The sequence below is a fragment of the Mustela nivalis genome, assembly GCF_964662115.1.
Source record: "Mustela nivalis genome assembly, chromosome: 5".
Classification (NCBI taxonomy): domain Eukaryota; kingdom Metazoa; phylum Chordata; class Mammalia; order Carnivora; family Mustelidae; genus Mustela; species Mustela nivalis.
Genome location: NC_139024.1, coordinates 135209079 through 135235482, shown reverse-complemented (window position 1 = coordinate 135235482; position 26404 = coordinate 135209079). Strand labels below are relative to the sequence as shown.

The 26404-nt window shown below is 49.4% G+C and overlaps 1 protein-coding gene and 1 long non-coding RNA gene across 4 annotated transcripts in view; one reads left to right on the top strand and one right to left on the bottom strand.

Annotated features, from left to right (window-relative positions):
• The window catches only part of PSMG4 (proteasome assembly chaperone 4), a 35899-nt gene extending 32020 nt beyond the window's left edge, over positions 1-3879 (bottom strand). Inside the window, exon 1 of one of the 3 annotated variants that reach the window (XM_082730910.1) lies at positions 3583-3879. In XM_082730910.1, the coding sequence (XP_082587036.1) occupies positions 3583-3756 (174 nt within the window). In that variant the 5' untranslated portion in view covers positions 3757-3879. The remainder of the gene's footprint in view (positions 1-3582) is intronic. The other 2 variants (XM_082730911.1, XM_082730912.1) reach the window with 2 other exon arrangements.
• Positions 3880-14729: 10850 nt separating this feature from the next.
• On the top strand, positions 14730-21905 carry LOC309864933. Its single transcript, XR_014311848.1, has 4 exons — positions 14730-14912; positions 16818-16935; positions 19414-19598; positions 21094-21905. It is a non-coding gene; the product is annotated as an uncharacterized lncRNA (long non-coding RNA).
• The last annotated feature ends 4499 nt before the right edge of the window (positions 21906-26404 follow it).

Genomic DNA, 26404 nt, shown 5'->3' with positions numbered 1-26404 from the left:
TTCCCAGGCACACACATGCTTAGACAGCGTTACTGAGGCTGGAGCACCACTGTCCACTCCAAGTGCGACCAACACATCCTACATCATCTGAGCACATAGGGCCATATATCATCCTTGTTCTAAAGCCCATCAGTGCTGCAAAGAGACCACGTGACACAAGGCAAGCCAGCTGGAGGAGCAGCAGAGTGATGTGATTTTATTCTATATGGTCTTATCTTACATGTGAGGGTTGAGGGGGAAGGAAGCAGGGGGAGACATCAGAAACCCTTTGGTGCCACCCTCCATGCATGGGCCAGAAACCTTTTTCTAGGAAGGGCCAGAGGATATATCACTTGGTTTTTATAGACTACCAGGTCCGGTTTTAACCGTTCAACTCGGCCAACAAATTACAAAAGCTGCGACAAACATTACTGAATGGATGGGCAGAACTAGGTCCCAACAAGACTTGGTTACAAAAGTAGAAGGCAGGTCAGCCCTAAGACAGGTTTGCCAAGCCCTGTTCCACAGGACTCTTGTGTCTCCTGCTTTAAGCTATGGTCTACACTTCTCTCTAACTGGAAAGTGCTGCTCTGGTGCTAGAAGACAATGTACAAGTATACAATGTGGCCAATGAGTAGGACTGCACTTCTGACAGGTCTGGTAACTGAAAGTGGCCCCTTTTCCCTTTCCTACCTGATCTGGGTGGAGTGTGAGCTTCCAGCTGCAAAAACATACCCTACCAAGAGTTATGACTACCAAATGGTCAGACTGCCAAAGCGCACCAAAGCAGCCCAAGGGAGGAATCTTGAAACTGATTCAAGGAAGCAATGCCTGGTCTTACCAATGAGCAGTCCTGGACCCCATGTTACCCCCAGGCTTACCCACTGTGTACACTACAGTCAAAGTTCTAGGAAATAAAAAAGGTGAGGCAGTTTCAGGGCACCACAAGCTCCAAACACACAGCCCTGCCCACAACTGTGCGCCCCTGCAGGCCCTTTACCTCTCCTACCATCTGCCCGAAGGCCCAACTGCCAGTACCTACCAGAAAATAATAGAAAACCTGCTCAGGAAAGGAACAGCAAGAAGGGAAAAAGCAGAAGAGGGATACTGTGTGAAGACATCCAGAAGTCCCATTCAGAGGCTGTCTCCTTCCTGAAGCCTTGCCCAGGTCCTGCCTGATGGCTCACTCCTCTACTACCACAAGGTTCCCTTAGAGATTACAGTCCTCATTGCCTGCCAGGCTGCAGGTTATTGGTAGCTGTCCCTAGCAAACCTGGAGTTCCCTGACTGGGGCCTCATTCATTCCTTCAACAATTTAATGAGCCACTTGTCAGACGCTAAGGTTACAAAGACTCATAAAACAGAGGTGGCTGGGTGGCTCAGTGGGTTAAAGCCTCTGCCTTCGGCTCAGGTCGTGATCCCAGAGTCCTGGGGTCAAGCCCCGCATCTCAGTGGGGAGCCTGCTTCCCTCTCTCCTTCTCTGCCTGCCTCTTTGCCCATTTGTGATCTCTGTCAAATAAATAAATAAATAATCTTAAAAAAAAAAAAAGACTCATAAAACAGACAAACCTCACCACCACCACCACCACGGATACTGATAATAAATTACAGAAGGAGCAACACCTGGGGACACACTGCTAAAAGCAGCCACGAAGCCTGTGAATTGGCAGGGAGGAGGACAGGAGCAGGGGAGATCTACCAGGTAACAGAGCCTACAGGGTTACTGTAAAGTCTCTGAACTGTGCTCTGAGGGTATTTCTTGAAAGGTCTGGAGCAGAGGAATGACAATATCTGATTGTTATCTGCTCCCCTGTAGAGAACTGGCCATAAGGCAGTGTTGTAGGCTGAATCATGTCCTCCAAAAAGACAAATGCACATCCTAACTCCTAGCACCTATGAATGTAACTTTTTTTTATTATTAGAAATAGGGTCTCTGCAGATGTAATTAAGCTGTAATTGAAAGTGAAGTCACACTGAAATAGGGTGCTCCCTTAATTTATTATGACTGGTGTCTTTACAAGAAAAGACACAGAGAAATAGACACACAGAAAAGAAGGCCAGTGACATTACTAGCTGAGACTTGAGTGATGAAGCTGCAAGCCAAGGAATGCCCAGGACTGCCAGCAACACCAGAAGATGGGAGAGGCATGGGAAGATTTCTCCCTCAGAGCCTCCGGAAGGATCAGACCTGCTGACTCCTTGCTTTCAGACTTCTGGCCTCTGAACTGTGAGAGAATAAATCTTAGTTGGTTCAAGCACTTTGCACAGCAGCACTAAGAAATGAACACAGGCAGCAAAGGGGAAATCCAGCAGGGATCCAAGGAGATGCTGCAGGTTGGCCCAGGGTGGCAGGCCTGAAAGGGGTGATGGGTGTGCAGAGGCCCCTTTGAGGCAATCAATTTGAACAATGGAAACCTGAGCACATAAAAGGGCCCACAGTGACCTCCAACCCTTTGGCTGAATACAAACAGTTCATCAGGGGACCCACCTAAGCCCTCGCTAACCAATGGGTTACTTACACCCCAAAACAGGTACCAAGAAAGGAGAAACATTTCATACGTTCCCATACCTCCTCGCCTTCTCCCTTAACTACAGTTCACCAACACCAAATCCTGGCAGACAGTCTCTCCCTTGCTGTGCTTCCCGCTGCTCCCTAGAGGTGCATTCAACAACCTCTGTCTTCTTTGTTCTGCCTGGGGCCAACTCTTTCACTGACCCTACCAACTGCCTCCACCTGAAGGGGTCGCCCCACAGGCTGGTTGGATTCCCCCCAAGTTTTGATGGACGGCAGCGCCTACAGACTTACTGACACTCCCATGTGGGGAGTGGAAAAGAGAGTAATCAAGGCTGGAATGGAGTTTCCACAAGAGACATGGGCTGTGAAAGAAGGTCTAAGGGAAGATGTTAGGAGTTCGGTCATAAATAAGTCTGGTGTGAGATGCCTATTAGACTCTCAGGACAACACAGGAGTTCGAAATTCAGGAAAGGAGTCTGTACTAGAAACAGAAAATTCGGTGTGGTCAATATAGGGAAGGCATGATAACGAAGAGATGGATAACCCCAGGGCGCGTGTGTGACCTGAGAGCAGAGGTCCCGCGATGAAGCCCCAGTGAACAACTACAGAGAACGGCTAGAAGAGCCAGCAGCGGGAAGCCCGCCTGAAACGCAGAGGAGGGGGGTGGAGAGGCGGGGCTCGCCGGGGGGTGGGGTGTCCACGCGCCGGCCTACCGCACCCCGTTCTCCTCCGGTGGTGCAGGTCCGGACCAGACCCCGGTTCTCTGAGACACCACAGTAAGAGTTCCGGGGAGCCCCTAGTCCCCCTGGGCCCAGGAGAGACCTGAGGGCCACGCCCGCGCACCTCGGGGGCCGGAACCCCCTCTGGTACCCCACTTGCGCCGGGACCCTCGGTTGCCCTCCGTCCCAGCCCCCGCCCCCACACCAGCCCGCCCCCTTGGGCCTCCCACCCCCGACTCCGGTTCGGCCTCCCTCGCCGCGTCCCCCGTCCTCTCCCCCCATCCCAGCCCCGGCCCCCTTCAGGACCTCCGGACTGCGTTCTGGCCCCTCACGGTCCTCTCCCTCGCCCCGGCCCCGACCTGCACTCACGTAGCGGTTGCACATGGCCACGGCGAGGTTGCGCAGGTACGGCGTGGCTCCCACCCACAGGAACAGCGAGTCCGTCAGCCGCATGACATGGAAGTGGACGAGCTGCTCCCACAGCCTCGCGCTGAAGTTGTGCAAGGAGACCTCCCCGCTCGCGGCGGCCGGCGGCCCCTCCATGCCGCCCCGCACGCCGGACCCCGCTAGCGGCCGGAGTCCCGCTGCCCGGCGTCCCGCTGCCGGCCGTCGCCAGCCCGGTCAGACCCAAGCAAGCGAGCGCCGAGAGGCCGAGCGCGCGCCTTCACTTTCGGTCCTGGGACGCCGGCGGGGCGGGCCCGGGTAGGAGGAGGGGCTAGCCGGGGTAGGGGCGGGGAAGGGGCGTGGCCAGTAGTGGGCGGGGCCGGGATGCTAGCCCTTGGAAGGTAGGCCGAGCTCAGAATGCGCGGTTCCCGCCCCACCGCTCCCAGTGATGGGGTTCTCTGAAAACCTGGGGTCACCAGCGGCAAAGGGCAGGGCCGGCGTCGGGGGGGGGGGGGGGGAAGGACGGAGGTGACCCGAGGGTGTCCAGGGCACCGGGCAAAGCTCGCCCTCGCTTGTTCCCTCCCTCCTTAGTACTTGATAAGTAGCATTCTTGTTTTGGAGCTAGCTGCAACGTCTTCCCAGGTGGTGACTCAGAGCCCTTTGGAGACAATCACTTTTTAATCAGTTCCTTAAGGGCTCTTAGGGCAGCTGCCTCCCATCACATCGTCTTTGGTTTGGTTTACCAAAATCCTCCTTCCTTAGGAAGGATTGAACCCAGCTAGCCTTTGAGAAAGGCGGCGATATTGGAAGAAAGCCTCCAAAAATTGTGACCACTAAAGCTGGCAGGAGGAACTCTTGGACACAGACCCCCTGAGGTTTGCTGTCTCATACAAGCCTGGGCCTCGAGCTGACTTTTAGCCTTTCTGAGACGCTGTTTCCTAGTGGACAAAACGGAAATAAGAATAGTAGGAAAGGAGTAGGAAAAGGGGAAAGGAGTAGGCGCCAGTATGTGGGAAGCACGGTTAATAGTAGCCATTATAAGCCCTGCCAAGAGTCTCTCATTTGAGTCACTTTGGGACACTACAGAGTTGAAATAAAGAAGCCTTCGATATAAAAGAGAATGAGGTAAAAGCAAGCAGGATCCATTTTGTCAGGTTCTGTTACAACAGACCTTTGGGTTTTACATCGGAACTATCACAGTCCTACTTTTTAAATCTCTAATAGGTCTCAGTAGACAAAATTTATATGTGAAAGTTTAAGTATTTTTACAGGTTTGTTCTATTTGCTAATTATCAATGATTCAATACAATAATTAACTTTCAAGTCAATATTTTTAACAGCTTTATTCACATATAATTGACATACAATAACTACACACTAAAAGTGTATAAATTGACACATGTATAACCCATGAAACCATGACTACAATCTAGATAGTGAACGTGTCCATCACCCCAGAGGTGTCCTCAATCCCCTTTGTAACTCTTACTACTCACCCCGCACCACAACCACTAATATGCATTTTTGTCACTTCATATTCGTTTAGATTTTCTAGAGTTTTAGATTAATTGGATCGTAGAGTATGTACAATTTTTTTGTCTGCCTTTCACTCATCGCAATTACTTTGAGATCTGTCATTGTTATGTATATCAATAGTTCACTCCTTTGCAATGAGCACTGGGTGTTATATGCAAATAATGACTCTCGTGGAACACTACATAAAAAACTAATGAAGTCCTCTATGGTGACTAACATAATAAAAAATAAGTAAAATAAGTAAATAAAATAAAATAAGATCAAGCAAAATAGTTCGCTCCTTTTTATTGAGGAGCAGTATTCCATCATATGGCCACACCATTATTATTTATTCCTTCACATCTTGATGTTCATTTGGGCTGCTTCCAGTTTGGGGTGATTACACTACAGCTGCTACCCATATGCTTTCATCTCTAGTAGATAAACCCCTAAGAGTAGAATCGCCATATTATATGACCATTGTATGTGTAATTTCTTTTTTTTTTTAAGATATTATGTATGTTTGTATGTATTTGAGAGAGAGAGAGAGAGAGAGATCCAGAGGGAGAAGGACAGGCAGACTCTGCAGTGAGTGAGGAGCCCAACATGGGGCTCGATCCCAGGACCCTGAGATCATGACCTGAGCCAAAATTAAGAGTCAGGTGCTTAACCAACTGAGCTACCCAGACACCCCTATAACTTTTAAAGAACCTGATGAACTGTTTTCCATAATAATTATACCATTGTGCATTCCTACCAGTGTATGGAGTTCTGGGTCCTCCCCATGCCCATCAAACAGCAAGGACCATGTCAACTACTTGATATGGTCAAGCTTGTTCATTTCAGCCATTCTAAGTGGTGTGTAGTGGTATCTTATTGTGGTTTTAATCTGCATTTCCTTATTTACCAGGGAATCTCAGTTCATACTTCATGTCATACACAAAAACAAACTCAAAATGGTTTATAGACCTAAACATAAAACCTAAAACTATAAAAGTTCTAGAAGAAAACATAGGAGAAAACCTTTGTGATCTTTAATTAGACAAAGATTTGATAAAACAGCAAGATCCGTAAAAGAACAAATTGATAAATGGGACCAATGGAGCAGATGATCTCTCCACATCTCAACTCTAACACCCTCGGCATGCTTTATCCCTTAGCAAACAAATGAATTTTAAAGTGAGACTATATATCTAAAAAATCCAGAAGAACTGTCCAGGGAAACTGAGGCAACTAGTTAAGAGCATATTGCCTCACTGTCCTCTTCCACATCCACCCAGCACAAGTTGAAGCAAACTCCTCTCTGCTCCTAGCTGGGCACTGAGCACTGCTGGGAAAACCACCTGACCTGCAGGCAAGGGTCACGATCAGGCATGGCCCCAACATCAGCTGCCCACCCCCCAACACTACCTTGCACTCCCTTAGACAACGTCCTCTCTCATTTACTCTCAGGACTATTCTCCTCAAGCCCTAACCCTATCCAAGCTCAAGTTCACCAGATGAGGTGCTTCTAATTGTACAAAGAAAATAGAGATTAACTGGCTTGATTTCCTCAACACATTATCTCTCTACTCAAACCCTTATCTTCATCTGACCCCATTCTTACCAACTTCTCCTCCCCCCATTACCATGAATTTCCCCTCCTCTTGTCGAAGGTTAATCTATCCACCTGTGCTCTGACCCTATCCTTCTAGACATTCTCAAGATCTCCACTCTGTTAACTTTGGTGGCTTCTCCAAAGACTCTGGGGTGGGCTCTGAGATGTGCTACCTAGATTACCCCTTCAAGAAGGGACTTTGTCCCCACTGCTGGAATTACTGTTAGCAGACAGGCGTCCACTATTACCTCCTTTGGTGTTTACGCACCCTTCCCCGGACAGCTCACATCCAGTGACTGATGGAGGCAGCCGCACAGAGGCCAGGTCATTTCAGCCCAATGCAGCACAACTGTGACGGGCCATTTTTGCCCCAGAGTTCCATGGATTCAACTAAGGCTGAAGGCAATAGTTGATTCACCCTACACCATCAGAAGAAACTGTGGATGGACGATCAGGACGCTGAGTGCAGTCACCCCACTAAAATCTTATGGTCCCAGGGTGCCTGGGTGGCTCAGTGGGTTAAAGGCTCTGCCTTCAGCTCGGGTCATGATCCCAAGCTCCTGGGATCAAGCCCAGCCACAGGCTCTCTGCTCGATGGGAAGCCTGCTTCCCCCGTTCTCTCTGCCTGCTTCTCTGTCTACTTGTGATCTCTGTCAAATGAATAAATAAAATCTTTTTAAAAAATCTTATGAAAAAAGAAATATCTTATGGTCCCTTGCTCAATTTCTGGGCCCAAAACCCAATAACTAAAGATATGGCCATGTTCCCTGCAAAACCATATTAAGTATACACAGTATGACCATCCAGACCCTCCTCAAAGAGACCAAGTTACCCAAGTAACTTGAGACTAAGTTACCTGAGTCATTTACGCAGGTAACACTATCCTAGGGAAATGGAAGACCCGAACATCTCAAGAGTCAGAGTGGGACTTGAGATATGGAGATCTGAAGTTTCATCATGGCCCTTCTGCTAAAATGGGGGCATACTGGAACCAGACAATACACAGAGTCCTGGCTAAGGGTCCATTTGGTCTTCAGACCCATCTAGGATCATTTGCCCAGTCTCTGAATATAGAACTAGGATAGGCATACTTGGAAGTTGGCACAATCCCCACAGTGGGTCCTTGGCCCATGGGGTAAGAGTGCTCATAGTGGATTAAGCTCTGTGGAAGTCTAGGAAACTGCCCCTTCCCCAGCCAAGCAACACTGTATTGAGGGAAGGATGTTGGAAATTAGTGCCACCCTTAACAATCCAAAGGAAGCAGTGCTGGTGGTCTTCATCATATCTCTACTTTCCCACTGGATTCTGGAAGATGATAATAGACTACAATGAACTCAACCAAGAAGGAGTCCCAATTGCGGCTGATGTGATATATTTGATAGAGCATATAATAAGGCCACAGGGACATATCTTTGGCCAACAATTTGGGATATGCATTCTTTTCTATTCCAATCAGAAAAGAGGAGCAGAAACAGACTGCATTTCCAGGGGATGGACAACAACATTCACACAGTTTTGCCTAGGACCATGTTTGCTCTCCACCCTCGGTCAGAACATCATGAAGAATTCTAGACTGTCCAGACATCCCACAGAATATCACCCTGATGCGCTACAGCTCTCGTCACCTCTGTTTTACCAATGCCCTGTCTTTAGTTCACACCTCCGGCTATATGGGGAGCCCATACAGAAATGGCGACGAGTGAGGTAAGAGCCCGAGCTGGGTTTCCAGATGGGTCCATGTATGGGTACAAGTTATACCAGGTAGAGTTGTGCTATAGTCTTATTCTGGCAAGCCAACTGGTCAGCCACGTTGTGTGGGCAGAGCAGGAGCCCAAGGGCTCACGTAGACTTGTGGGCGGAGGGCCAGGCATTGGTGAGCTGATCAGGAAACTCTGGGGAGAAAGATTTTGACAGAGGATGGGACAGGGAGGTCTGGGGAAGAAGCATGTGGGTAGAGTGTCCATGAAGTATGAAGATCATGATCTCTGTCGTCACAGAGAACATGAGCAGACAAAATGACTCAACCAGTGGATGTTAGATAGCCCCTGCCTTCTACCACCGCAGGGCTGGTACAATCAATGGGTCACGAACAAAAGAGCCGTGGTAGCAGAAGTAGAGCCGACAGCATAGAATTCCACTCACCAAAGATGTTCTTGCTGCTGCTGTCACTAAACGTCCTACCTACCAACAGAGGCCCAGGCTGAGGCTGTCATGGCACCAGGCACCAAGGAGGACTTGCCGCTAGCCTGCAGTCTGGTGATGGGGGACTCTTTCCACCCAGAAGGGACAGCATTTGGTTCTGATGGAATAGAACCCATTCCAGGTGTCGGCTTGCCCTCCCTGTCTGCAGAGCCGTGGTGCCATTACCTGAGCTCTCACAGAGTGTGCAATCTGCCAGCATGGCCTCGCACAGAATGTCACGTGAGACAGCCAAAAAGGTGGGAGAGCGGGCCCAGAGCTGTGGGAGCCACTGGCCACATCACACCATCTGTGTCCCCCACAAGCTGTCCACGGAAGACCAAAATGCTCAGAGATGATAATTTTGGAGGTTGGAGAACCATCCCCCAAGACCCTTAATGGAGCTAGAAGCCAAGGGCTATATATGGTACTGTGTTCCCAGCAGGAAGACCTCGTAAGTCAGGGATCCATGAGTGGAAGCAGGAGCAGCCCCTCTTATCATCACTCCCCCAACAGGGACAGGTGACTGGGCTTCCCAATGCTGCACTTACGGAATGTAGCGGTAGTGGTCCTGCTTCACAAAGGGAGAACGCTTCCTCCAGGGGACACAGCAAGGGTTCTGCTCCGTAATGAGCTATGGCGGCCACGAGGCACTTTGCGCTCCTTGTTTCCAGACCCCAGCAACTCACAAAGAGGAGTCACCATCCTGGCAGGGGAACGCCAACCTCATCATAAGGGAGAGATGGGCTGTTGTCATCAGGTGAGGGCAGGGAGGAAAATGGCTGACGCTCAGGTGATCTACTTGGGTGCCACATGGTACGCCCTTGCTTGATTGTGACACGAATGGACCCACCTGTAACGCTGGCCTAAGGGAAGGTCCTCCTTCCAGGGAAGAATGGTTGCTGGGTTGCTGGGACCACAGGGCCTTCAAGAGTCAACCCCTTTGGGGATAACCCCTGCTGCTCAGAGTTGCCTTGTCCCCAGGGTCTTTCCTGGGCTGGGAGTTGGGGGCAGGAGGGCCGTCTGGTGGAGGCAAGGGAATAAAGATGCAGCCACTTTGGCCCAATGCAGTCAAGGCTGACAGCCATGTGAGCCCCAGAGCTCCCCGTGGGGTCACCGGAGGCTTCTCCTTCTCCCTCTGCCCACTCCTACTTCCTCTCACTTCCCGCATGGGTGTCAATTCCAAGGGTATTCTCTAATAAAATACGCAGACTGAACTCTCTGAAATTGCTTTCTGGCGAAGCCAGCCTGGAGCAGGCTCCCCGTGAGCCGGTTCTCCTCTCCCCTCATGCATTCTCTGGGCAAGTGCATCCGCAGCCATGAATTTTCTTGTCACCTAATCTCACAAGTACACATGTAGGGCCATCGTTGATTTTCCCAGAAACGCACACAGACCCAGCAGTCTGGGGCTGTCATTTCTTAACTGTCCCCCACAGCACCTGACCCCTCCCCACGTCCACACCTAATTTCACCGTCTCTTCCACCCCCTCCCTCCTGCCCCCACCCCAGCCCTTTCCTTCCTGTACTCCCTCCGTTGGTGAATGTTCCACCACTCCCTTGGGTTCCCAATCTGCAACTGAAGAGACCCCGGCTATCGCCCACAGGCCGCGACACAGTCTCCGCCTGCTTCGGGCACTTCGGGCCTGGGGCACGCCTTGTCCTTCCTCCTCTCCGCTGAACCCCTGTCCTGGCATTCTGGCGTGCTCTCTTGCTTCCACCAGGGGGCCCTTCTCACTGTGGCCGGGAGATCTAGCGAAGGACTAAACCGGCTGGTGATATTTCCTCGAACGAAAACTTTCCGCAGGGACATTTAGCCTCATTCATTCGAGGTCCCTGGCCTAGCCGCCAGGCTGCTTCAAATCTGTCCCTTCCCCCACGTGCTGCTTTCTGCTCTGGCGGTAGATACGGAACTCCACAAGGCGTCCAGAACCCACCACCTCTGCTTGCGCTGTGCACCGACGTGGTCACTGCACCACCGTTGCACCTGCTGGAGAAACCCCTCATCCCAGAGTTAGCCCCAGGAGCATCCTTGCAGGGGCGGGGGGGTGGGGGGAGCTTCCTGGCTTTTCCCAGCCCTTCATCTTTACCCCTCACAGAGCACTCATTTTCTGTGTTGGCCTGTTTGCCTGCTCCTTGGCCTTCTCAGGAAGTTCCTTGAGGGCGGCGACGGGGTCTCCCAGCTTCAGTGCCCTGAGCAGCACGGGCCCTGCACCCAGTAGGCACCGAACAAATATTGACTAGGTAGTTGAGGGAGTGAATGAATACTTGCGAGAAGGATAAATAAGGGCCTCCTGGGGGGGGGGGTGGAGATGGGGGGGCTTGGGCTGTACGCCTGCCTCCACCACTAATTAGCTCGATGCCTCTCTTCTAAGTCTCTGTTACCTTAGCTGTAAACTGAGACGATTGGCTTTAGAGGCTCTCTGAGGCGCCTTGCAGAGCTAATGCCCTCTGAAGAAGATCAGATAAGAACGCACAATGGTAACCAGATCCCCGCGTGAGGCCGGCCCTGAGCAGGAGGGTGCAATTCTCCGGAGAACCACTAGGTGGCAGGTGGGAAGGAAGCGGGCTGGCTGCGGTGTAGCTTTCGGAAAGCAAGGTCCTACTCTGTAACTGAGGAATCCTGTCGGGGGCAGTCCTCTCTGGGCTCTGTAATCTTAGAATGCTCAGATGAAACAGCGGGTCCTGTTTCTCAGCGAGGCCGCAGCCCACACATGCAAAAGGACTCAGCAGCACACTGCAAAAGGTGCCAGGCTCCTCCGGGGTTAACTGCTTCAAAAGAGGGCAAGAGGGGCATTGGTACTTTGATTCATCCCTCTCCTCTTTCTGCCACCAGTCTGGGTTGTGGGACTTCGTCTGGCATGAATTTCGGTAGGAACCAAGAATTACAGGATTATTTAGATGATAGATAAGAAAACTGCTCTGTGGGGAGGATACTGGCTACCTCCCTTCCAGGTGAAGAAAGGTGAGGCTTGGAAGACAATGCATGCCATCTGAAGCTAGAGCAGCCCTGGGCCGGCTCGCAGGGCAATCAATGAGTCATAAGAATATCCAGGATGTTCTCAGCCTCACAGGACTCTCTCCGGAGATCCTTGGGTATTTAATCCAAAACCAAACCTAAACTCTCTCACATGCCGTGACTGGTGATATGGTGCTTGGTTTCATAATAAGGCTAGTTTATGCTATAGTGACATTTTAATCCTGCAAGGGCATTGGCACTATGGGGTAGGAGGTAAGGTGGGAGGACTCTGCTCCGTATAGTGCTTCGGAGACCTAGACGGTACCTTGGGTCACAACAGCAGAAGAGGGATCTGCACTCTTGGATCAGGCTTCTTGATGCTCTGACCTAGAAGTGACACCACAAATCTTCTTGTGGCCAATAGCCAGAAACTGCCACCTGTTGCTGCCTCCCTGCGGCAGGAAAGAGGGGTTGTGTGCAAAATGTGGGAAGCAGACGGAACATTTGACAAGCACCAAATGTCCCTGCTGTAGAGGCCACTTTTAGGCAACAGGCTCAAGCAATGAAAACTTGAGCAAAGCAAAAGGACCCACAGTGGCTACCGAGATGACACAAATGGGCTCATTGAGTGACCCACCTTGAAATGGCCAGAGTCCCTAACTGACCAATGGGCTGCATAGGACCAGGCACAGTTCCACCCCATAACTATAGCAAACCCCCCCCCCCGCAACCACCTCCTAGTGGACGGTCTCTCCTTTGCCGTCCTGCCTGCTGCTCCCTTGCAGTATATTCAAAAAATTTCTATCTCCTTTGATCTGCCTTGGGTGAATTCTTTCATTGCCTGTGCCAATCAGAATGTCTCACATCTGTCATATATATATGATTTTATATATATATATATATATATATATATATATATATTCTCCAGCTTCTCCACTGGGGAGCCCTAGTGGCTTGGGGTCAAGAGATGAAGCCCAAAGCTGGGTTCACCACCCCAAGTGGCCCTTCTTTAATCTAAGAGCAAAGAGTGATTCACATTCTGCTCCAAAAGTGTTCCTCCCACCAAACCCAACAAACTCTCTCTAACTGAACCCATTAAGTCCACCTCTGTTCTAGTTACTACCGATGAACTTTCTGATGCCACCTGAAGCACCTGTCTGATGTCCACCAGCGCCCTGTCCCCCTTCCTTCTCACCTTCTCAAGGATAGACACTAGCAATTTGTACCTCTCTCTCCTGCATCATGGATTTTCTCCTCAGCACTAGACTATTTTCATCAACATACAGACATGATCTTTACAAAATACCTTTCTCAGTCTCACATCACTCTGATTCCCTCCCCGTGTCTCTGCCCCTTTATAGTAAAACCCCAGGGAAAGGCTTCCACAGTTATCTCCAGATGCTCTTCTCCCTTTCTCTCCTGGCCTCACTCCCGCCAGTCTGCCTTCCCTTCATGACACTGCTCTTGCCGAGGCCACTGAAACTCTCTAGCTGTCAAGTCCTGGAGCCTCAGCCTGTCTCTTCCTTGTGCTGGACAGCGCTGACTCCCAGGACAGTGCTCTCTCTCCTTCCTCCAGGCCCCTCCTCCAGTGCCTCTTCTGGATCTCACTCATAGTCCCAACCTCCCCATGGAAGTGCCCCAGAGACACTTCTCCCTTCCAGCTGCTCTCCTTGTGAGGTGCCCTCCTCCAGCCCATGGCTTCCGTACCTTCGACACACTGCTGCCACCCACATTTGTGTCTCTGAGCTTTCCTGAGCTCCAAACCTGTACTAGAGTCAGCTGTCAACCCAGCATCCCAGTTTGAACGTGAGTTGGAAGCTTAACGAGGTCCCCCACAAAGCCTGGCTTTCCCACATTCCTCATCATCTTGGAAAGTGGTACCTGAGTTCTTCCAGGTAGTCAGGCCCCAAACCTTGGCATCCTCCCTGACCCCTGTCATCCTCTCCCAGCTCATGTCCCATTCATCAGCAAATCCTGCTGGCTCTGTCCAGACTCTGACTGCAGCCGGCCACTCCACCTCGGCTCTGCTCTGGACTCCTGTGCTAACCTAAATGGTCTCCCTGACCCTGACCTCATCCCCTTACCATCAGTTCTCCACATAACAGTCAGAATGATTCTTCCAAAGCAGTTTTCCTCTTACCTCATTTTCAAAATAGGATTAGGTTCTCATACCAAAATTATCTAACAGGAGCAGTCTGTTTCCGGTGAAGAGTTCAAGCATATTAAGACTTTCTTGATGCATATTTTAAAATTTTCCCCTATTCATTCTTGAATCTCCCCCAGACCAGTATTCTCAGGCACATCCACCTCTTCCCTCCCCCCCCAGCCCCACCCCTGCTTCCTCCACCCCTGCTTCCCCCCTACACACTCCTCACAAGGGCAGACAAAATATTTTTGCTGGCAGCAGCTGTCCCATGCCATTTCTTAGCACAGAGAAGAAAAACCCCTACTCGAGTTCTAATGTCATCAGACTCTGGCACAAAAGGAAAATAAGATAAATCCTATCACTTTGCTTCAGAGGGGGGGAAAGCTCCAAGGGGATTAGAAACAAGTAGAATGGTGTCACAGTTAAGTCACAGGCAGAATCAACCATGAAGAGATTTTTATAATTCTTTGAAAAATGTCAGTATAGTTTCCATAACCAACTAAGCCTCCATATGGCTCTGTCTTACCCAGCGGACAGCTGGTAAGTCAACTCGGCCTCTGCCATTAGACTGGGCAGCCCCATCGAGGGCCCCAGAGGGTGCCGCCCCTTTCTTCACTCCACCAGACTCCACAGAAGCCCCAATTCTCCTCCTCTCCCACAGCGCAAGTGCAGATCTGGCTCCAGATCAACCATGAGTGGTGAATAAAAATGTTCCTCCCTTATCAGGCAAGGCCAAGGGAGCAGCCTACGTGCATACTCGCTTGTTTTGGGGAAGGAAACACACAGGCTTTAGGAGAGCAAGGCAGGAAAGGCCCTTCCAACAAGAAGTAGCTGGGCGGTCCCCGGTGTGGCAGTTCACCTTCACCTCACTGACCTCTGCTTTTTTCCACAGTCTTGACGGTACACCGAGCTCTGAGCAATGAGTATGTATTTCACCTTGATCTCTGGGCACAGACAGATTGTTGCAGAGAGGAGGCGGTAATTAACAGTGGTGGGTTGGACACAGACCGGCCAGGGAGGCACCAAGTACTCACGGGTCAGGAGCTTCAGGAAGGCTGGGTCAGGCTGGGCAGATCGTCAGAACCTGAACGAGGGGATGGGGGATACCAGCCAGGATGGGAGAAGAGAAAGAGGGTGCGCTGGGGCTCAGGGGGAGACAGTTTTGGGCAGAGCCATGGGCAGCACGTGTCCTGGGAAGTGGAGTAGCTCAAAGGGTTAAAAATGATGGCACACATTTGAAGACTTCTCCTGTCTCAGAGGACCCTCACAAAAGTCCAAGGAAGTGGGTATCATGATTCCCAAGGAAATGAACGCTTGAGGAATAGAGGAAATCCTCAGAGGTACACGGGGCCTGGGGTGGAGTGGGGTCTTGGATCCTGAACCCACCTGGAGATCTTCCCTCCCCAGCCGGATCTGAGGAAGCTGAGGAAGAAAGTTGGGGCTGTGCGGTATGGAGTGCCAGGCCGGGAAGCCCGGACTGAAGGGAATGCACAGGTTTCCAGACAAGGCGCCTCCCCAGGTCAGCCTCCAAGGGCTGTTCATCCATGACAAGCCCTGAAGATGCAGTGACCCTTGGGCCACGTCATGACCCCAGTGGTACTTGTATTCTGTCCTTTTGCTCTAGCTGTCTTACCCAATATGCCGGAATTCCCCCCAAACAACCCAGCCTTTTAATATTTCAATTAAGTGTAGGCTTCCAGATGATATTATCTTGTGACTCGATGCTTTTTAGATGAGCAAGCTCACGCACAGGGAGGGGTTCTTTTCAGGGACAGCGTGTACCCTTATGGGAGCGGGGAAATATGTGCTCGTCCATATGTGTGACTGTGTGGGGAGGTTACTTCAGGCTCTGGGACACATGTAGGGTTAATAAGACACAATAAGACTCACCAGGAAACCAGCAAACAGAGACAGCTCTGCTATCACAGGGAACACAGAATTTATATCCCTCGTCCAAATCAGTGCGGAGTGAAAGGCCCTGCTGTCTGCTGGGTGACTCTTCGGATGCTTTATTAAAATCCTTGGCCTGACTTCAGAGCCTGTTGCCAGAGATAAGCAATCATGGAGGATGGCAGAACAAAAGACTGTTTCTCTCCATCTCTCTCCCTCTCCCTCTCCCCTCCTGCACCCTGGTTCCCCCTCCCTCCTGCAGAAGCAGATCATGTGATGCTGAAGCAGAGATCTTTCTGAGGAGGCACTGCGGATGGGAGGGGCAGGTGGGCTGGCTGTTCAGCTCACTGTGGGTTTTTTTTTCCGAGAACATGGAAAGCCTTCCCCTGCATTGGTGCCGGGACATTGTGTGAGTCACGGCCTGTCTGCCTGCCCGGTCACCCGGCCCTTCTGATTCCCCCACACACGACCCTTTGAGTCCTGATGGACTCGAAACGTCCACCCAGTCCATAGATGGTTCTATTCTTGGCACAAAGGAGATCTCCTTTGCAGAGAATATGGCTGCCCTGAAGGGCCCATTTCTGCACTTGTTTCTTCTTCTTGGTCAGAAAACAAGCACAACGACCTGATAAATAAAGATGCAGTCCACGAATGTGGCCGTATTTCAAGGGGAGTCAGGGACTAAGCCAAGGGATAAATGAAAAGATCCAGTGACAAACTGTCCATTCATCGGGTGCACTCAGCAAACATTTACTGAAGCCATCTGTGCTCCGGGCCTTGTGCTGAGGGCTGCAGAGACACAAAGATGGCCTTGAAAGCGGGGACCACACCTCCTGTGAGCTGTCCACACCCCGCAGCTTCACACAGGCAACCACACGGGGTTGTGGGGGGGAGGGGGGACACACTTACACAGACGCGACTCAGTTCACCCTCCACAGGCACCACGGAGCTGTCGCGGCCCCCGGAGGAGCTGAGAACGCGTGGGAGGTGTGTGTGAACATGCAACGGAATGAACGAAGCTCGCAGAAGGAAGCGAGGCACAGAAGGGCACTTACGGTCAGAGTCTGTTTCTCCAAAGGCCCAACATGATGAAACTAAGCCCGGGTGCTGGAGGTCAGGGCAGCAGTTACATCTGGGGGCAGGGGTGGGAGGGAGAACCTTGAGGGCCTTCTGGAAGGCTGGTGGTGTCCGTGAGGACATGCATCAAGCAGAACACCTATGGTCTGGAGGTTTGTTTGAATCCAGCCTTCAATAGCTTAAGAATCTATTCACGCCTGGGGTGCTTGGGTGGCTCAGTGGGTTAAAGCCTCTGCCTTCGGCTCAGGTCATGATCCCAGGGTCCTGAGATGGAGCCCTGCATCGGGCTCTGTGCTCAGCAGGGAGCCTGCTTCGCTTCCTCTTTCTCTGCCTGCCTGCCTACTTGTGATCTCTGTCTGTCAAATAAATAGGTAAAATCTTAAAAAAAAAAAAAAAAAGAAAAATCTATTCACACCTCTTTACTTTTATTTGTATACTGAATCAGAGAGCAGGAGGCCTTCGAAGGCAGCTGTTCTATGAATTGTCTTTGCCTAAGACCATATCTAATGGATTCAGGCCCCTTCAGTATTCACCCCAAACTTTAGTCTTTCTCCCCCGAAGCGTCTTCCTTATGGCCAGTCTCAGTCCATAAAACGCAGCCAGCAAGCCCATGGATCATAACGGTGGCCCCTGGTTGGCACAGATGGTCAGCCTTCTTCTGGTGAGTCCCCAAGCAGCTTTTCATCTACTCGTGCCTGTGGTCATCCTTCAAACATGTTTGAGTTCCTACTGGGTGCCAGGCACCAAGGATCAAAAAGTGAAGACAAAGTTCTTTTTAGTGAAAGAAAAGGACCAGCGGAAACTCCAAAGCAGCACCGCAAGCATGGGCTGAATATAAACAGAGGGACTTCACGGAGGCTCTGGAAGGGCAGGTGGGGCCGATAGGAGAGCTTCCTGGAAGAGGGGAGGATGAGGAGGATCAGAGGATCAGAGGGACGAGGCAGGGAGGGAGGGAGAGCAGAGCAGGGAGGGCACGGGCATGAGAGGGGGAGGAAGCCAGATGGAGGAACGGCAAGGTGATCAGAAGGTGCGGACAGCATGAGAACAAGGAGCCCCCCCCAACCCCGCCCCACAGAACCACTCAGGAAGCCATTACACAAAGAGGGAGAGGGGTGATTGGCCAAGAAAGGGCAACAATATGGAAGAAAAGGACGGAGCCACATTTAGCAAGATGCCCCGAGTTGATACGATGGAAAACTCTCAGCTGAATGTCCGGGCACCCACTTAGAGAGGCGACCGCATCTTAAAAAGGAAGGGAATTAGGACATGTGCTACAACATGGAAGATTCTTGAGGCGTCCTGTTCAGTGAAATAAGCCAGTTATGAAAGTAATTCTGGATGGTTCCAACGTATAAGGAGTTCCTAATGTAGTCCAATTCTCAGATTGGGGAAGTGGATTGCGTTGGGGGTGCTGCCAGGGGCAAGGGCCAGGGAAGGAGGACGCAGTGTTTCGTGGGGACAGAGATTAATTTTGCAACCTGAGAAGACTCCAAAGATGGGTGGTGGTGATGATGGTTGCACAGCACTGAGTGAAGGTACTTAATGCCACTAAGCTATACCCTTAAAAATGATTAAGATGGTAAATGTGTATTATGTGTGTTTACTGTAATTAAAAAGAAAAAAGAAAGATGACCTTGGCTTGAAAAAGCAGTCATTTTGTGAAGGAATGTAACCAAGCCCCATCACCGTGGGGGGCTTCTGTGAACTTTGTTGCCCAAAGGATAACGGGTCCTCCTCCAAGAACCCAGAACAAGTCACAAATGACTGTTGACTCTAACATGACCCTATTTTACAGTTCTCCTAGCTTCTGAGTCAACTAAGCAACTTTATGTCCAAGAGCCCCATGGGGTCAAGGGCCCACTTTCTCAACGCTGCACTCTGGAAGCCATGGCCCCAAGCCCCCGTCCCCAAAGCAGCTTCTCAGGATGGTAGGAAGAGCTTGTGAGGACTGGCATGGGGAGGGCAGCCCCAGCCCAGCTCTGGCCCCAAGCAGTGCCTCGAGGATATCTTATTGTCTCATCAGGAGGCTGAGGAGGCCAAGGGCCAAACGGGAAGTAACTTGTTCACGGGCTCACAGCCGCTGGTCTGAGAGGAGAAACCAGTCTGAGCCTTTCCCACTTACGCTGCTCAACACCCTTGTTCCATATTTCCTCCAACAGCATTGAAACGCAGGTTGCCTTTCACAGGTCTGTGGCCCAGATGTTTTGCGCTGTTTGATTCCAGACCCGTGCTTTTCCCTCTCTGCTCTTCTGCTCCCTTTGTGCAATCCAAGCTCCCCTTGGAAGTAGGTGTAAGGCTTCCCTCCAGGTTAATGAGAATGTAATATAGTCATAGACTCCTTGGTCCTGTGGCTTCTCCTGTATCCCACCCAGCCTGCCCCTTCCCTCCAGATTTCCAAATGGGCCCAATTTCTAATCGTCCAGCAAGAATGTCAACGGCAATGAATTTTCTCTGCAGAGCACGCACACCAGATGCACCTGCCGGCTAGCTCATGCGGAAAGAGGTCCTTAGCCTCCGGGACGGATGCCACGCCACTTGTGGGTCAAAGTCCATCCGGGCTGAAGCCTGGGCAAGCTGCCTGAACCTTCCCCTCTCACTGATCTATCCTGCTCCAATGCACACCCTGGAAATTCTTGCAGCAGGTGGGAGACAACCCCAGAGCAGAGGAAATACCTTCTTCTCTGGCTCCTTTTGTATCTTTCAAAATTTCATCACTAAAAGCTCAGAGCAGAGCACAGGGCTCACTGTATGGCCTTCCAAAAGTCTTGCTAGACTTCAAACTCTAGTAATGGGTAAAGGCATAAGCTAAGGGACCCATAATCTGGCTTGTATGGTAAGGGTGTACTGTCTACTCACGGCTACAAATACAAACCCCCGTGTGGTCACCATCACCCATTCCACGGCACCCCAATGCATGCTTTTACAGAAAAGCCCACCCCTCCCCTGCAATTCATGGTTATCTCAGTGGGCTCCTCGCTGAGTTCACCCAGGACGCTCTGAGCCTCCAGGCTGGAGACTGGGGCCAATAAAATCCCTTTTAGGAATTTGCATTTGAGACCTAGGGAGATTTACTTGTCTCTCTCTCTCTTTCTCTCTCTCTCTCTGGGTGGCTAGAATGTAGCAAAGAGGGCTTGCAAAGACGGTATGCACACCTTGAATGTGGGAACATGGACACTTTCTGGGTATGCAGAGTGACAAAGAGCTCTAAGCGTTTGTTTACAGATCTAAACTTTCCATGCATGCCTTTTCTAGAAGTGTTCTGCCAGTGAACATTCTATATTCTGAAGCCTCAGCCTTTCCAAGCAGGCTTTCATACTCCCCAGTTGGTCTGGGACTTCACAGGAGAATAGCACACCTCTCCTATCAGGGATCTTGCCACCGGTGTCACTCCAGGGATGGAAAACTCTAAATTGTTCCTGAGTCCCATGCAGAGAGAGACAGAGAGCTTAGTGAGTGATGTGGAGGGAGCATGCATGGCCTGGCCTGATTTCATCCTGGAGTCAAACTCAGGGCAAGCTTGCACACCCAAACAATCCATTTCTCTTAGAGCAAGAAATCACTCTTTATGGATGGAGGAAGGACTTGGGGTTTGACCAGAAGAGGAGACTGAAAGTATCATAAACCAGTGCTGGATACTGGAATTATAGGGGGAAAGTGTACATACTAAATGGAAAAAGAAAAAAGCATAGTAGTTGGAGAGACCTGAAAAAAGTACATTAAGTCACTGATGAACAAAGGTTTGGGTTGGATTATGTGTAATGTGTATAGACATGGCCAGGACAATGGTATTCAATTGTACGTTTACCTATGGCAATACAGCTTCAGGCAACAGTTTATTAAAAGGAAAGACAATGCAAGCATTTCATATACGTAAGATTAGGGAAGCATCTCCACCACAGAGGACCGGCCTGAAGGTCAAGCAGAACGGAAGCTCACCGTGTGCAGTCCGCATGTGAACACACACGCATGCGTGCAATGAAACTGCAAGTTTGGCGAAACCGTGCACCTAGCCTCTCTCTAATATCGCACTCACTCAGGAACCAGAGACTGACGATCGTGGGGCAAAGAGGAAAAAAAGCAAAGCTCAGTGAGACCAAATGAACAATTTTCAATCCAATCTCTGTTGCCTTTGTGCAGGCCACGGGTATGAAAGAAGAGAGACTCAACAAAGTTAAATTCCAGCGCGCGGCCCCATGGGCTGAGACGTGTCACCCCTGTGATTGTAATGACACAACTGGAACCCTGGGTGCCAAGGCGAGAAGAGTTCAAAGCCCATGGTGATGTTATCGCATCTCAAGGAAGCACGTTATTATTCTCATTATTCCCGTCTACAGATGAAAGATGCACTGGGGAGACAGGTGGGCTGGCTTGTTCAAAGTCTCCCAGCTGGTGGGTGAAAGGCTGGGGAAGCAAATTTGAATGGGCATTTCTCCTTCCTGGTGATTAAACTGCCTCTTGTGTTCCACGTTAATTGGTCATTATGAAAATAGTTGTGAGATAAGAGGACCTACCTTCCAAAGCTTCTGTGGGCTCAGCTGACAATGAATAAGTATGTCTAGGAAAGTAGATACATGTTTGTCTTTCTATGTGATCTGACCTGAGCAAGAGCCCAGCAGGCGGAATTCATTTACCATTGAAACTTTACTCTGTCCTGGCTTCAGCTAGTCGATAAAGGAGTAATATTTTGGAGTGGGGGTGGGGGGTGCTGTTTAGCCTGGGTTTTCCAACACGATTTTCTCAGAAATTTAGAGGTCACCTTAATAGTGATGATTCTGGGGCACCTGGGTGGCTCAGTGGGTTAAAGTCTCTGCCTTCAGCTCAGGTCATGATCCCAGGGTCCTGGGATGGAGCCCCGCATCGGGCTCTCTGCTCAGCAGGGAGCCTGCTTCCTCCTCTCTCCTCTCTCTCTGCCTGTCTCTCTGCCTACTCGTGATCTCTGTCTGTCAAATAAATAAATAAAATCTTTTTTTTTTTAAAGATTTTGTTTATTTATTTGACAGACAGAGATCACAAGCAGGCAGAGAGGCAGGCAGAGAGAGATGAGGAAGCAGTCTCCCTGCTGAGCAGAGAGCCTGATGTGGGGCTCGATCCCAGGACCCTGAGATCATGACCTGAGCCGAAGACAGAGGCTTTAACCCACTGAGCCACCCGGGTACCCCATAAATAAATAAAATCTTAAAAAAAAAATAGTGGTGATGATTCTATAATAACTAAAGACACCATTTTTTAGGCTGAAGTTTTGTTTCTTTGTTTTCAATGAAATCCCAGAATCAGTCACTTCATTTTCCTCTATCAGGTAATTTAAGGTCATTCAGACAGAGAAAAGAGGGGGGTCAGGAAGCAGAGCAGTCTGGGTGGGGGAAGAATGGAAGCTGTATTAAAGGCTGTCCTTACCAAAAGCAGCAGGGAGATTGGATAATCCCAACTGCACCCGTGTAATCAGTTGTCCCACACACAGTGTTATTACAATGCCACCTATGTCCTTCGTAACCTTTAATTACTCCCTCTCACCACCCACGTTACTTAGCAAACCAAAGAAGAGGGCACGGAAAAGAACCAAAATGGGATGAAAAACACTAACGAACAAGAAGGGAAATAAGGAAGAAAGTTGGCAAAGCTAAGCGCAGTGCTAGTCCCAGGAGGGTGAGGATTTACGGCTGATTCACGCACTGCTGTCCTTCTGGTGGGCAGAACACAGCTTGGCACACAGAAAATAACTGTTGGATGAAGTTGACGGCCTGTAACATTGTTTGAAAGATGGACTGGGTGTGTCCGGCTGGAAGACAATGCCCTCGAACAACACAGGGGTTAGGGATTCCCCAAAAACTTAATGACCTGGAAGTCTTAGCAATATCATAAACAATCGATGAACAAATATTTTGTTTGTCTCATGTATTATGTGCTGGATTTTTACAATAAAGTAAGCTAGAGAGAGAAAACGTTATTAAAATTCTTAGAAAGAGAAAATCTATGGACAGTACTGCACTGTATTTATTGGGGGAAAATCCACATGTAAGTGGACCCCCCACAGTTTAAACCCATGCTGTCGGGTTCAAGGGCCAACTGTGCTTTCCAAGGCCCTCAGGGTCTTACAATGGGCTTCCTGGTTCACCTGGAGGGGAGGCCAGTGCCATCCCATTTTCCTTGGAAAGCCTACCAGGCCTTTTTCCTCTGCCCACCTAGGGAAAGCACCAGTATACCACACTTAGTCCTACACCGAGAACCAAGTTTTCCCTACCTCACCTCCCACTGTGGCCTAACCCACACTCCCTGGGTTTTTCTGATCCTGAGGAAAACCGGGTCATAGACGTCCACGCACCTTTAAGTTCGCACAGCATGTTACCACTGTCAGGAGCACATATGATTTCAAACCATTTCTAGAATAAAGGCAACGATGGGTACAAAGGAATGGGTCATGGGTGGTGGCATCCCAGACCACCTACTTCCTGAGGGAGGACCGTAGTCGAGGAGTGACCTCCTCACCACACTTCAAATTACGGTAAGGTTTTCTTCCTCCATTTTCCAGTAGCTTGACATTTCTGAACTTTAAAAGTATTTATTAAAGGTATTTCATTTTCATAATGTTTACACTAATTTGCTAGTTACTCACATTATAGGGACCAAAACAAAATGGTTGGGTCTTAGCTCTATCTTCAGAGTCTTCTTTATTTGTGGCCCAAAATGCATGATTTGTTTAGGGCAGCCTAAGCAAATAGAAAATTCAGTAAAAACAATACAATGGAAATGGGTCAAAGCCTAGGGGATGTTTCCCACAGTCCATTCGTTGTCGTGGTGAAGGTCTGAGAGAGGCCTGTGAGTTGTCCTCCAAACAGCCTCCGAACAGAGAAGAGGGTCAGATCTGGAACCTGAAGACAGTTCTGAATCTTGCAAGAGGTGGAGACAATTTGTCCCTGGTCTGGGATGGGCCACAGGTGGAACGGTCTTCTCCGGTGAGAAGAGTATGTGAGGGCCTCAATTCTCAGAGGCAGACCCTCTTTAGGGCGGGAAGTCGTGTCCTTAAGTCCATAAGAAAGCCTGCTTTGAGGGTGCAATATTCTGAAAGCTTCAAGGAAAAGCCCCACAGAAATGAGGCGTGGAAGAGGGCACAGAGGCCCAGAAACCACGTGCAGGGAGCAGGTGTCCCAGTCGACTCCATGGGCATCTTTCCATTGACAATCCAGGAGCTCTGACACCAACATTACCTTTGAAACTCATCACTGTAAAAGGGAAGAGGTTTCTTGGCTTTATCGAAGAAGGCTCCAGGAGCCCCTATCCTAGGAAGTTTCATTCTAAAAACCTAATATGATCCCCCACGACCATCCACAGATCACCTGGGGGCATATGTCTTGCATAAGAGAAGAGAAATTCAGAGCTCTGGCTACATGATCCATGTGGGCACGGGGTAGAGCTTGTGTGTGCCTCAAGTCAGTGGGTGCAGAAGAGAAGCACGGTGAAGAGGATTTCTCCCGGGCCGTCCTGGTTTAGCTGCATGAATTTCCATCCCAGGCCGGCATATTTCCCCTTCCACTCCAGCAAGGGCAGTGTGCCAGGTGTCACATGCTTTCTCACCGTGCAAATAGTCTGGGGGTTTATCAGGGCTCTCTGTTGGCCATAATTCATGCAACGTGTCTTCATTCCCTTGCTTATATGTTTTCAGTTCTTCTGCAGCTGGTCACTTTCTTTTTTTTTTTCCTATTTATACCAGTTATGAATCAGCTGCTTTTTCAGAACCACGGATTTCTCTAGGTAGAGGCCATTAAGGATCGGCCTTTTCCTCTGCCATGCTTTGGTTTCCAACAAAACTGTGGCCACGTGGTATGCCTAAATGACCCCTCACTGGTCAGCTCCTGTTGGCAACAAAGGACTTAGCAAAGATTTTTCTATGAGCCCTTCATCTTTCTTCTTCTCTGATTAAAAAAACGAAAAACAACAACAACAAAAAATCCCACTCCTCTGACCTGCCACTGTTTCAACCACACAGTGTAATGATTTAAAGTTTTAATTTCCTTCCCTCTGTGAGCAAGTCTAAGAGTTCTCGTACAATACTGTTAGTCCGATGAGCCCAGAGTGTTCCTTATTCCAGTCATCTTTCCACAATAACTGTTCCATATATTTTTTTTAATTTAGTCACTTTTGGGGCACCAGGGTGGCTCAGTGGGTTAAGCCTCTGCCTTCAGCTCAGGTCATGAACCTAGGGTCCTGGGATCAAGCCCCTCATTGGGCTCTCTGCTCAGCAGGGAGCCTGCTTCCTCCTCTCTCTCTGCCTGCCTTTCTGCCTACTTGTGACCTCTCTGTCAAATAAATAAATAAAATCTTTTAAAAAATTTAGTCATTTTCTTCTTAAGCCGGGTGGAGTTTAGACATCCTCTTTCCTTTGCTGGTTTAGCTTCATTGCAGCATATTTTTGCCTTTTATAAAATTCCTTACAAAAATGTGATCTTTCTGTAGAGTTTTGACTTCCCAGTAGCTTGTCCTGTTTGTTTGTTTGTTTTTTTTTAATATGGCATCTGTCTTTAGTTCTCAAAGAAGCAGATATTCTGCTGCAATGTGATTCCTTTCTTCAAGCCCTCTGACCATGTCACTACAGCCACCCACCTCAGACAGACTGTAATTTTGCCTTCTGAGCTCTTCCAAAGGTGGCTTTTTTGGTTTGATCATTTATCTGAAATCTTACGGTTTGTTAGGGATTCATTTTGTCACATGATCTTTTTGACCGTCTGTGCAGTCTGCTGTTCCATCACTTGATATCTTCTGCTCCTTGCGGCAGAAAAGAGCTTCCATAATAAACTGGCTGGCAACCAATTCCTTGTGAGGCAATAATAATTCCAGTCTGCAGGAGACTCAAAGGTCTGGTAGCCTCAGGCCCTCGGCCAGGGTCACCACCAGCATCTTGGAATAACATTTCCAACATCCTTCAGTGAAAGAAGCAGAACTTCCCCCTTCTCAAGGATTGCGGTATTTCTTTCTAGTCTATATTCAGAGGCGCCATTCACTCTCTCTTTGAGAGAACTACCAAAAAGCCAACCCTTCTAAGATCTATGTCTACATTCTCTGGGATCCCTTTCTTTTCCCACACAATGACTCACAGATATTATAGTTCCTTAGTTCTTCTATGTTCAAAAAAATTTGTTACCTTTAAAACTGAAAGGCAGTATTACTGAATATACAAATATTGAGACATACTGTCTTTGAAAATTTTATAAGAATTGTTCTCTTATCTTTTAGTATTGAATATTGTTTGGATAAGTCTGGGACAACTGCATTTTTTCCACCTTTAGGAATGACTTGATCTTTTTTCCGGGTAGCCCAAAGGATTCTTTCTTTAATGGTGAGGTCTAGGAAGTTGACTGTTTCATCTTTCCCCTACATGCATGAAAGATGGGATTTGCACTTTTGTTTCTCCTTCTCTTTTTGGGAGGGGGAAACACACTTTGTTCTTTCATCTCCA